Raw genomic sequence first — 13,641 nt, 5'->3', positions numbered from 1 at the left:
CTATTTACAAAACAGAAATAGAATCAAAGATGTAGAAAACAAACTTAGGGTTACCAGGGGTAAGGGGGGAAAGGGATACATGGGGAGGTTAGGATTGACAGATGCACACTGCTGTATATAAAATAGATAATAAAGACCTACTGTGTGTAGTGCAGGGAACTCCACTCAATACTCTATAATGGCCTCTATGTGAAAAGACTAAAAAAAATGGATATACGCCCATGTGGGGCTTCCCAGGTGGTGCTAGTGGTAAAGAACCCGCCTGGTAGACAAGATGCGGGTTCGGGAATTTGCCCTGGAGGGTGTGGCAACCCACTCCAGGATTCTCACTTGGAGAATCCCACGGACAAGGGAGCTTGGCGGGCTACAGTCCATAGGGTTACAAAGAGTCCCACACGACTGAAGCAACTTAGCACGCACGCACGCATGTGTGTATGCGTAACTGATTCACCGCTGTACACCTGAAACTACCACAACAGTGTAAATCAACTATATTCCAATAAAAATTAATTTAAAAGAACATAAAGACGTGACAGCAAACACTGTGGAGGATGCAGAGAAACTGGACCATTTATACTTCATGTGAGTGTACAGGCACTCTGGAAATGGTACAGGCACTCTGGAAATCAGCAGTTTCTTTAAAAATAAAACATGAAACTATGGTACAACCTCCCCCCAAATATATATAAATAAAAATTCTAACCATCATCAGAGCCTTCAGTGAGTCCTAACCTTTTTGTAATGGTAACATCAAAGATCACTAATCACAGATCACCATAACAAATATAATAATAATGAAAGCTTGAACTGCTGTGTCAATTACCGAAATGTAATTCACAGATGCAAAGAGTGCAAAAGTGTTGCTGGAAAAATGGCACCAATAGACTTGCTTGACACAGAACTGCCAAAAACCTTCAACTTATTTTAAAAAATGCACTATAAAATGAAGCACAATAAAACAAGGTGTGCCTGAATGCTTCTATATACATGTCCATATTTGACGGCAGTGTTATTTTTGAAAAACACAAATGGGCCAACAGAACACAGTGATGCAAACGAGTGTAAGATACAAAAGTATGACTTCCAATATCAAAAACCCTTGCATATCACTTCTCATCGCCACCTCTTATTCTAACTAACTTAAAACCTAGAGTTTCAAACACAGAATAGAAAACAAAAAGTGTATTAAACCTGAAGCTTTCAATGAGCACAACAAATCAAGGTAAACAGCGACATCTTCCGTTGAAATTTGGTATTACACTCCAACTTCAATTGACCCTTTTGTACTGAGGCAAGATCTGAGAACTGAAAAGTATGGAAAGTATGAAATCATGGAAAAAACCCTGTGATCCAAAGGCGACGGTAATAGGGAAACAGACAAGAGAACTCCAAGTATGCAAGACACTGCTGCTCTGGTAGATCTAAATCTCCATATTCGTGTTTGCCCCAAGGGTTTTATCTTCTAAGGCTTCTTTGATGAAAACAGAAACAACTTTTAAAATGCAGGCTAAAACAGCACATTCATTTACGAAAAATGTTACAGTCCACTGTGCTAGAGAAGGCAATGGCACCCCACTCCAGCACTCTTGCCTGGAAAATCCCGTGGACAGAGGAGCCTGGTAGGCTGCAGTCCATGGGGTCACTAAGAGTCAGACACGACTGAGCGACTTCACTTTCACTTTCCACTTTCATGCATTGGAGAAGGAAATGGCAACCCACTTCAGTGTTCTTGCCTGGAGAATCCCAGGGACGGGGGAGCCTGGTGGGCTGCTGTCTATGGGGTCGCACAGAGTCAGACACGACTGAAGCGACTTAGCAGCAGTTCCCAAATCGCATACAAATGACAACCATGAATCCCTTACCCCACCAGAGGATTTCCCTCACTCCCTCCATTCCCATCTAGGTCAAGGTTCCCACTGTCTCCCTGCTGCATTTCACTACTGAGTGACTCTCAAGTACTTCAAACTTCATGAGATGATGGTACTGGCATGGGAGAACCCAATCTGTCCTTAACTCAGAATGTCACTGTCTACTACATAAAATACCCAGAGAAGCTCTTTGGGTTTACAAATACATACCCTTAGTGTCTTTGTTTCCATTTTATCAAGCTTTCTTTTTTAAAAATATCTATTTATGTGGCTGCACCAGGTCTTAGCTGTGGCATGGGAACTCTTAGTTGCTGCATGTAGGATCTAGTTCCCTGACCAGGGATCGAACCCAGGCCCCCTGCATTGGGAGTGCAGAGTCTTAGCCACTGGACCACCACGGAAATCCCTCCATTTTTAAAAAAATAAAATTTGTGGTTTCATGGGGCCAAACGTGACTACTTCCTTCATGTTCTATGAGTCAGGGTGCTTGTATAAAACCTAAGCTGCGCAAGAAGGACTACATCAAAGTAAAAATCCACAGGCAAGGATGAGAAAATACACTTTTGACCTTTCTGTTAGAGTTTCTTTACACTGTGGACAGTACATATCCCCATTCCTGCCAATTTAAACTGAACAAATTCTTTCCCCCATCAGTGTCCAATAGTCTTAGTTCAATAAGCAGGAGAAAGGCATAAATCACTTCACTTACTTTATATATATAAAAATAGGTTTACAGAAGATAAGCTTTAGACCACATCAAAGTGGTACTTTACATTCAAACTTTAACTGTTCTGGAGAAAAAAGCATACCTTAAAGCAATTGACTAAATACATACAGATTGAAAGCTACTGACCTCTTCTTAGAAGAGATACTTTAAGAAACTACTCCAATATTTTCTACATTTTTCTTTAACAAACTCACTCAAAGAGCCAGCTTCTTACAAATAACAAATCACTATAAGTAATTTGCACCTTTCATGTATTAAAAAGTTGGCCTAATCAAGCTACTAATCAAGTGACCTCCAAAATTATGACTGAAACTTACAGCTTTATGAATCTTGATTATAATTGAGGAAAAAAATCCCAGAATTGGCAAAATGAATTGTCTTTGCATGCAAAACTGATGAAGAAATAATAGGAAGCCCATATCAGAGGATCCAAGTCAGTTAAAAAGTTTCCCAAGTAAGACTCTTCTGCACAGAATTAAAGGCCTGGGTTCAAATTAAAGGCCTGGGTTCAAATCAAAGGCCTGTATGATCTTGGGTAAGTCACTTAATCCCTCTGCCCCTCATTGTTCTCAAATGTCTTGTTGCTGTTGTTTAGTTGTGTCCAACTCTTTTGCGACCCCATGGACTGTAGCCCGCCAGCTTCCTCTGTCCATGGGATTTCTCAGGCAAGAATACTGGGGTGGGTTGCCATTTCCTTCTCCAGGGGATCTTCCTGACCCAGGCATCAAACCCATATCTCCTGTGTCGGCAGGTGGATTCTTTACCGCTGAGCCACCAGCAAAGCCCTCCCAAATGTACACTGAGATAATTCCTAACTCAAAAAAGTTTTCTACAAGATTTAAAATCCTAAGAACAACTTCATTTTAAGGTAAGCCATTTAGTCTGAACACATCACAAATCAGGCTAATTTTTCCTTTGATTACGGCCCACAAAAATTTTACTCATCTGACAACTTTCCCTCTTGAGGCTTTCTTCTTTTTTAAAAAAAATTATTTATTTTTAATTAGAAGGTAATTTGGAGAAGGCAATGGCACCCCACTCCAATACTCTTGCCTGGAAAATCCCATGGACGGAGGAGCCTGGTCGGCTGCAGTACATGGCGTCGCTAAGAGTCGGACACGACTGAGCGACTTCACTTTCACTTTTCACTTTCATGCATTAGAGAAGGAAATGGCAACCCACTCCAGTGTTCTTGCCTGGAGAATCCCAGGGACGGGGGAGCCTGGTGGGCTGCCGTCTATGGGGTCACACAGAGTCGGACATGACTCAAGCGATTTAGCAGCTTAGCAGAAGGTAATTGCTTTACAATGTTGTGTGTGTTTCTGCTGTACATCAACGTGAATCAGCCATAGGTATATATATATGCCCCCTCCCTCTTAAACCTCCCTCCCACCTCCCACCCCATCCACTCCTCTACGTTGTCACAGAACACCTGATTTGAGCTCCCAGCACCACACAGCAAATTTCCACTGGCTATCTATTTTACATATGGCTATTTATGTTTCCTTGCTACTCTCTCCATTCGTACCACCCTCTCCTTCCCCCGCTGTGTCCATAAGTCTGTTCTCTATGTCTGCGTCTCCACTGCTGCCCTGCAAATAGGTTCATTAGCACCATTTTTCTATATTCCATATGTATGTTAATACATGATACTGTTTTTCTCTTTCTGACCTACTTCATTCTGTATAACAAGGTCTAGATTTATCCACTTCACTAGAACTGACTTTATGGCTGACTAACATTCCATTGTATACATGTACCACAACTTCTTTATCCAATCATCTTGTCGGTGGATATCTAGGTTGCTTCCACATCCTAGCTACTGTAAACGGTGCTGCAATGAACACTGGGGTACATATGTCTTTTAAAATTGTGGTTTTCTCAGAGTATATGCTCTTGGAAAAGGAAACGGCAACCCACTCCAGTATTCGTGCCTGGAAAATCTCATGGACATAGGAGCCTGGTGGGCTACAGATCATGGGGTCGCAAAAGAGCCAGACATGACTTAGCAATGAAACAACAACAAGGTATATGCTCAGTAGTGGGATTGCTGGGTCATATGGTAGTTTTAGTACTCGTTTTTCAAGAAATCTCTATACTGTTCTCCATAGTGGCTATCTCATTTTTTTTTAATTAAACTATTTTAGTAAAAAAAATTACTAAAAAATTGAACTCACAATAGAGAAAATACATTTGCACACTTACTAACTGCTTTTTTAAAAAAATATCATAGATCTTTAGTGATAGAAAAGGTCACTTAATATATAGCATTTTATTTTTGAAGGATATATATATATACACATCTTAATACCTCCTGAAATTGACATATGACAGTTGTCAGCAACTTACATATATAACTGACAGTGTCTTCTTTCTTAGCAGTACAAAAAGTAGTGGGAAATCTTAAAATCGAGGCTATCTTAGATTTAAACATGGTATCTGGAATCCCTAGGCAATTTCTCAACTAGGCAGTAAGCAAATAAAAATCTGAATAGCTAGTCTAAAAGTATGTAAACTATAATATGTGTGTGTATGCACAGAAAATTCTTCAAAATATTACAATTAAAAGAGGTACTGGAATTTAATTCCTTTATAATTCTTTATGGTTGTATGTTCTTTTACAGGTTTTTTTTTTTTAATCAGAAAAATTTACTTTTTATTCTGAAGAAAAACTAGATAGGCTGTGTTAACACTGTTATGGCTGTTCATATATCTGGGAAAATTTAATAGTTCATGGAGCATTTCTTTAGGATAAGTACAGATCAGTTAATGTTTAATTCACTACTTCAAACTGGTGAAGATTATACTAACGTCATTGTTACCGATGCTACAAACAATTTTAAATGCCTATTTTATGATTACATCAAATTGTTTTATAATATGCACATGTAAATCTCTTCCACAACAAGTTGATGAATTATTAAAGAGGGTAGAAATGTTACTTCAAATCAACAAAGTATATATGGTTTTCCTAATTTCTATTGTTTAGTAGTAAATCTACACAAAATGTCACATAAAACAGAACAGATAACTTTTTTCTCTATGGGAAAATTTACCTAAATGTTTGCTTTAATTATGTTCAAGATCTCAACACTTTTTATCAGTTGAGGAGTTCAGCTTAACAATCCTCTAAGATCTAAAACTAACAGGAAAAAACTAGCAATTCCTTGGTGGTCCAGTGGTCGGGACTCTACACTTCCACTGCAGGGGCACAAGTTCAGTCTCTGATCAGGGAACTAAAATCCTGCATGCTGTGTGGCGTAGCCAAAAAAACAGAATTAAAATGTCAATGTTCCTACTGCTTCAAATTGCTCTATGACTATAAATATACTTAAAAAGAAAATATTAAACTCCCTTCATTTTTTAATGAGCTTTCTTTTCAAAGAAAGAACATTCTGCACAAGTCTCCAGAGTAATGAAGTAGAAGTCATAAAGCAACAAAACTGATTTTTATGTGTATGTGTGTGGGCAGGAGGATTCTTAAGAAGATCAAAAACAGAAATCATGCCCTGGACTGTGAGCCTCTAAGCAATAGCATATTAAAGTCAGTTATATTGACTAGAATTAAATCTTAGTGTAAATCAGCAAAACAACTTCTGTTAAGTAAAAATCCAAATTTTGCATTTAAGCAAGTCTTTAATTCAAGCAAGATTCAGACAAGTTAAAAGGAGTTTATAATTACAAAGTAATGTCATGATATATAAGCACAAAGATTTTTAACAGGATAGGGAAACTGTCTATGATGATACTTAAATAGTTGTTCAGTCACCAGCAGGACTGATAAAAATGGGGGAAAGGTCAAAGACTTGGGTCAAATAGATGATTAATGAAAAGAAAGGAGGCTGAAAGTTAAATGTACATAAGTGGTCCTTATTTCCAAATGGAAGTGTAAACATAACGCAAGTTTCTACAAAGATGCCCTACAATACTGATTTATAAAACAGAAAAAGATCAGACATTCATTCTAATCCTTGAAGAAGCTAGGAAAAAAATCTATTATTTAAGGAAAAGAGTAACTCTCAGGAATTACAATGCCAACATGCAACCAGAAAAAAGGCAACAGTATGAAGTAATAAAAATTAAGCATATGGATGATGAAATTCACATGAAAAGATGACATGGATTTTGGTTCACCCCACAAGCATCAATAATGCTTACTCTGTCAATATTCTGAAGCATTTGAGACTGTGTGACACAGACAGAGGGAATGTGACACAAAGGTGGTTTCTTCAATGTGCTAATGCTCGCATTCCAACACACTTTCTAAGGGACAACTGCTGACCCTCCTTATTACTTACAACTAACTCCAAATGCCTAGGACTCCCTTGCAAGTCAATCTAGTGCCAGAGAGGATATCTGCCACCAGTCAATAGAGGATCCCCTAAGTCCCAAGAGCAATTCCTTAAGGGGGTTTTAAAAATCCAGAAAACCGAAACTAAATCAAAAAAACTTTAAAATAAATATAGGCTTTGGGGGAGAATGGATACATGTATATGTATGGCTGAGTCCCTTCACTGTTCAGCCGAAACTACCACAACATTGTTAATAGGCTATATCCTAATACAAAATATAAAGTTAAAAGTTTGAAAAAAACTAAAATAAATACTGGCAACTGTATAAGGCAACTAGTTTGAAAAAGACAATATTCACTTGGATATAAAGTACTAGGGAATATATTAGAAAAGCTCAGTAACCATGTAAAATGAACATGTAAGTATAGTTTGAAGAGCTTCAAAACAGGAAAACCTACAGCTGCCATGGGTTTTTTTGGTTTTGCAAAACATAATGCTTCACAATAAATTCATGTTAATCTGAATTTTAGAATCCATGTAGTTTTGTTTTTATTTATTAATATAGATCAATTGGAATTTATGCATAATCAGTTAAAGCTGATACATATAGGATGCATATAATAAAAATGCCATGTTTATTTTAAACATATATGAAATATACTTACACAGTAGCTCTTCAGTCTGATAAAATCCACAGTCATAGGAATGGATTTGTCACTATTTCTGTTCAGTGCTTTGATGTAATCCAACAGGTCAGCAAAGAACTTATAGCCCCCCTTGAGCACACAGAGGGCCACAATGTGATGGCCACCCATCTCCTTCATCACATCTCGAGCCAGTCGTTCGGTCCTACAGAAATTAAAATCAGTAATTTAATAGAAATTAAATTATATTATTTAAAAAAAACATTTAAACTTTATGGAAATTCCCTGGCAGTCCAGGGGTTAGGACTCCATGTTTTCATTGATGAGGGTCTGGATTTGATCCCTGGTAAGGGAACTTAGATCCTGCAAGCCGAAGGGAGTGGACAAACATTAAAAAAAAAAAAAAAAGGAGGTTCAAGTCAGTAAACCTATAGCTGATTCATGTTGATGTATGGCAGAAACCAACACAATATTGTAAAGCAATTATCCTTCAATTAAAAAATAAGTTCAAAAAAATATAAATAAATAAAATCAATGCATTGCAAATGTAAAAAAAAGGATTCAGCTTCCACAAAAAACGTACTCTGCCCTCCGTGAAGTCTATCTGTGCTCATAAAGCAAAGGTAAAAATTTCAAAAACCTTCAAAATCCATGTGTACTATAAGATCTATCATGAAAAATTTTAAAAAGCAAATTAAAATAAGATACAATTTTCACCTATCAAACTGGCAAACTCTGATAATACAATATTAGAAGAGATGGTGAGGAAAATAGCACACTCATATACCATTGGGAGTATAAATTAATATAACTTTCTGGAGGATACTTTGACAGTATCAAAACATTCAATAAACACCTTCCCCTTGGCCCAAAATTTCCCCATGGATAAAGTTAATTGACCAAATATCTGTAAAAGGATGTTCCCTTCTACTATGATCTGTAAAAGCAAAATAATGGAGACATCATGCATCCATCAATAAGGAACTGGGTATATCAATTATGGTACAGCCAGAAAGTGGAATGCCATGCAACCTTTAAATATTGAGACAGCACCAGATGTACTAATCTGAAAAAATGTCCAATAAATTGTAGATCTATACAACAGCAATACTAATGTGTTAAAATATATGGTATAGATACATAGGCAGTGAGTAGGGAAGAAATGTGTACAGGAGACCGAGAGAACTTTACTCTTCATGTTTAAGCGTCTAGAGTCAGAATATTTTAGAATATAGTTATAATAATATTATAATCTTAGAATAAAAAAGAACAGCCAGAGACACAAGACAAGCATTTAAATAAAGTGAAGTTTTTCACCGAAATTCATTTAACAGAAAATTTTCAAGCTAGTGTGCATAATAATCAAAATATGACCTTGCCTTCCCATGATTGAGCCCCACTCCATTTCCCTGTTCAGGGTTGAGAAATCAAAGACTTTGTGACTAAAGTTCATTCTTCCAGTTTCCCTTCAATATTTACTTTATTCTTCTCCATACAGATTCCTGGTATACCATGACTTATACTGGGTTATTCATAAGTTCTCCTCCCCTCCCTTTTTTGTCAAGAGGGCTTCTAAAATAGAAAGCATCAATTATGTGAAAAGCTGGCCTAGTTTATGTTCAAATATCAACTAGTTAAAACAGTTGCTGACACTAGAAATTAATATAAGGAAAGACAAAATTCCAACTTGAGATCATACTAACCTGTCCATAATTAGTCCATGAGGAATAAACACTTTCTCCAAATCCTCAGCATAATGATTGGGTATACAAAATAAATTTAGGTCATAACCTGGTTCATCATCGCTAATCTGAAAAAGAAATACAGCTGTGTTAATGAGAGCATTTCAGGATACAAACACTTGATTGGATTTAAATGTTTAAAAACCTTAGCCTATCACAGAAATTTAGATATTATGAGGTATCTTGTGTGTGCTAAGTCACTTCAGTTGTTTCCAACTCTGTGACCCTATGGACTGTGGCCAAGAACTTTCTGTAACTTCATAGGTATAATGAATTGTAGTTATAGAAGAAATCAACCACGTTTCAGAGATTAACAGTTAAGATTACAGAAGCTGAATGACATGAAAATTTCTTTAGTTCAGCAGAGAAGAAAAACTAAATAGCTAAGACAAATATGACAAAATCTTGATAATATTATAAACATAGGTGATAAGTATATAGAGATCAATTATACTTTTAATATGCTCTCCACTTTTGCATGTTTGAAAATTTAGTAAAAAATGTTTAATACACTATAGTCTAACAAGTTAAAATATCACAGTGAACAAGAAAAATTGATGTTCCCTAACTCAAATCAAAATAGTCTCATCTCACAGTAGGGGAAAAAAAACCCACCATGAAGCTAAGTGATTCCTTAAAAACCCACGCTTGCATAACTCTGAGACTGTTATAATCAACTCATGAGGAGCCTTCATACTAGACACTCTAAGATTGTTTGAGCAGGACCACATATTGGTCATCTTGGTATGTCCAGTTCCTGGAAAATAAAATATTAATAACACTGAGGACGTGGTACCTGTGGTGGTAAAATATGCTATGAGTACAGCTTTCTAAATTTTGTATATGAACCTATACACACAGAGGACTTCCCAGGTGGTGCTAGTAGTAAAGAACCTGTCTGTTAATGCAGGAGATGTAACAGACGCAGGTTCGATCCCTGGGTCAGGAAGATCCCCTAGAGGAGGAAATGGCAATCCATTCCAGTATTCTTGCCTGGAGAATCCCATGGACACAGGAGCCTGGCGGGCTATACTCCTTAGGGTCACACAGAGTCAGACACAACTGATGTGATTTAGCATGCATACACACAGAAAAACTATAATAAAATCACAAAAACCTTTATCTTGGGGAGTGCAGTTATAGTAATTTTATTTATTATATATTTCAAATTGTCTTCGATGAGTATATACTGCTTTTTACAAATTCAAGTCCTCATTAATTAGTTGTGGTAGTATGTCTTTTCATATATAATATGAAAAGCATAGGGAAATTTTCTAAGATATATTAAAACCAAATCTATGAATAAAAAATTATAATAGAAATAAAAGGAAGACAAGAAAAAAAAGAAAGGTTGGTATGCAAGAATATACCAAACAGTGGTCAACTGTAAGAACTGGGGACCTGCCACTTTCTGCACATTAATCTTGACCTGGGTTTTTTTCATTGTCAATTTCACTTTAAAAAAAATTATAGTTTCTTTATAATTTCTATTCGGCATTATATTTAAAATTTCTTCAGCACCTGGCCAGTTAGCTCAGTTGGTTAGAGTGGTGCTAATACAGCTTATTCCAAAGACACCAACCAGAATTATAATATTTTGTTTCACATTTTATTCAAGATGGAATATCTTCCAAATCACATTCAAGAAGCCGATGACATGAACTTTGGCAGCTGGCAAGAAATATTGGTCAAACCATAATTAAATCTTGCCAAGTCAGTTATTATCTATTGAGCATCTCCTGCTCCAATCAGCACTGTGTTAGGTGCTTAAGGACAAGTAGCTTGGTTTTCAATAAATTGTAAAAATAGATATTTAAGATGCATCTATTATCCACAGAATTGATAATTATATTTTAAGAAATTTGAAGTTCATGTCGTCTTTCTTTCAGTCCCCAGAGCTCTGAGTTTTCCAGACTTTGGTGGAGTTTCAAGTACTGTCAGACTGGTAGTAATTGCATGCCACTTCCATCTGGAGCTGTGGCCAGGAGGCTGGTGGTCATTTGGGCAGGTGGATAGGGACATGTCCACGGGCAAGGTCCAGCAGCACGCAGAGCACAGGCACTCGCTGGGCATGCAGCCTGAAGTCAATATTGGTTTGTTTTAAAAACAAACATGTTGGAGAAGGAAATGGCAACCCACTCCAGTATTTTTGCCTGGAAAAGTCCATGGACAGAGGAGCCTGGCTGGCTGCAGTCCATGGGGTTACATGACTGAGCATGCGTGCATGAGGGTGGAGGGTCACGGGTTGGTAGCAATAAACTGGTAGAACTAAAAAAAAAAAAAAAAAAAAAAAAAACAACAACAACAACAAAAAAACATGTATTACTTTCATACGCAGGGGGGAATATCCTATTTTGGGTATGGGAGAAAGATTATGCCAGATCCTCTAGGGTGAAGTACTAATGTATCCAACTCAGCATTCACATCAGGCTTATTTCACAAGACATTACTACAAAAAGAATGGGAATGGGACATCTGTGATACCTACAGGAGTATTTTAAGTGAGTATTATTTTTATAATGCTTCATAACAAGCAAGGTATTACTTTTCCAAATTTTATAAACTGAAATCTAATCAAAGTTTTGGGAAAAGGAGAGGTAGACCTTGCTAGATCCTATGCAAGGATAAACATTCATGTCAGGCTTGTCAGACTAGATCTGCTATTACCTGACAAGAATGAAAAATGTACCATTTCAGAGTGCTTTAAAATCAAGATCCAGAGCACCAAAATGGCTTCCCTTCCTCCCAATTACTCACCGCTCTGTCACAAGCATAAACCAGGACCCACCCAGTACTCTGAAACATGCAACACTTTCACGGAAGATTACTGCTTCTGTGAAAATGACTCAGTATCTGGCTGTGGGTTTTGCATGCATCCTAAGAACTTCAAGTCTTGTTTGTATCCATCAAAGCTAATGTGAATTCTGCCCAGAGTTCAAGCCAGACACGCAGTCTAACACAGATCAGCAGGGATATACCCCCAAACGGGAATTCTCTCTGTCAACATGCCAAATTCATTTCTATCTCAGGGAATTCCCTGGCAGTCCAGTGGTTAGGACTCCATGCTTTCACTGCTGAGTGCCCGGATTCAATCCCTGGTCAAGGAACTAAGATCCCTCCAGCTGTGTGGCATGGCCAAAAAATGAAATTTTTAAACAAATTTTTTCCAATTGAAAAGGTTTTATTTTCAATTGGTACTATTCGATTTATATATCACATTCAGTGTAAAAGGGTTTTTTTGTTATTTGAAGCATTAAAAAAAAATACATCAATATAACTCTTTCCAAAAGGCAAAAACAAAATTCATAAAATCTGCCTCACTTGAGGTACTTTAGACATAAATTCACAACTTTGTTATAATTCACTATAAATATATGGGGTTGCCATTTCCTCCTCCAGGAGATCTTCCCAACCCAGGGATCGAACTAGTGTCTCCTGCGTCTCCTGCACTGGCAGGTGGATTTTTTAACCACTGAGCCACCTGGGAACCTCAATATTAATTGATTAATATCTGATATGAATTAACCCCATCTAATATGGATTAGTTAACAGTCCAGTGGGTACTTTGATAGGAAGGGATCATATATATTTAATTACATAAAAATGCATTCAGCATCCACCTTGATTACAGCACTATGCCACAGATTTTGTAGGATACAAAGATGATTATAAATTGAGAGACTTCAAAGAGTTTATAATCTAATGGAAAAGACATATATATATATATATGACCAACTACACAGCACATTAAAGCTTATAATCTGTACCATATCTAATCCCACAAGCCCACAAATGTGTGATTATCAAAAGTGCTTATACACACTAAAGATAAATGGAATCCAAGGTCACCTAGCACCAGTGACCCCTTCCTAAAGAAATATTAAGCTTAAAGTATATGATAAAGTATTATATTCTGTTGCCTAAATTGCAAACTGAGTAAATTAGACTGGCATGTCTCTGGCACCGAATTAGCACAGCCTTCTAAATCAACTAGGTGACAGAAATGCCCAACTTTGTATATGAGTATAAATTACATGGTATTATTTGTAGCTTGGTGTTGTATGTCTAAGGACAGTGGTTACTACCAACACTTCCTAAAAGAACTGTATTAGTCTGCGGTAACAAAAAATCATAGACTGGGTGGCTTAAACAACAGTAATAGTAACTTATTTCTCACTGTTCTGGAGGCTGTGAAGTCCAAGATCAAGGTCAGCAAAGTAGGCTCCATTATGAGGCCTCTTCTCCTGGCTATGTGTGTGCTGGGGGCGGCACGGGGCTGGGAACTCTGGTGTGTTTCTTCAAAGACCAAGGCCCCACCCTCACGACCTTATCTAATCCTAATTACCTTCCCAAGGCCCCTTTCCAAAT

At 37.2% G+C, this 13,641-nt stretch overlaps 1 protein-coding gene and 1 non-coding gene across 4 annotated transcripts in view; both read right to left on the bottom strand.

Moving 5' to 3' along the window:
- HPRT1 (hypoxanthine phosphoribosyltransferase 1) overlaps positions 1–13,641 on the bottom strand; it is a 31,613-nt gene that overhangs the window by 12,958 nt on the left and 5,014 nt on the right. Inside the window, exons 2-4 of one of the 3 annotated variants that reach the window (XM_055563808.1) lie at positions 9,889–10,030; positions 9,235–9,341; positions 7,553–7,736 (exon numbers count right to left, since the gene is read on the bottom strand). In XM_055563808.1, the coding sequence (XP_055419783.1) occupies positions 7,553–7,736; positions 9,235–9,341; positions 9,889–9,927 (330 nt within the window). In that variant the 5' untranslated portion in view covers positions 9,928–10,030. Of the gene's footprint in view, positions 1–7,552; positions 7,737–9,234; positions 9,342–9,888; positions 10,031–13,450; positions 13,517–13,641 lie in introns of those variants that run through there. The other 2 variants (XM_055563807.1, XM_055563809.1) reach the window with 2 other exon arrangements.
- Positions 2,197–2,269, bottom strand: TRNAG-CCC (transfer RNA glycine (anticodon CCC)). The gene has a single exon. It is a non-coding gene; the product is annotated as a tRNA-Gly (tRNA).

Source organism: Bubalus kerabau, chromosome X, assembly GCF_029407905.1.
Source record: "Bubalus kerabau isolate K-KA32 ecotype Philippines breed swamp buffalo chromosome X, PCC_UOA_SB_1v2, whole genome shotgun sequence".
NCBI classification, from domain to species: Eukaryota; Metazoa; Chordata; class Mammalia; order Artiodactyla; family Bovidae; genus Bubalus; species Bubalus kerabau.
The sequence above is the reverse complement of the archived record's forward strand: the minus strand, read 5'-3'. Positions and strand labels throughout refer to the sequence as shown.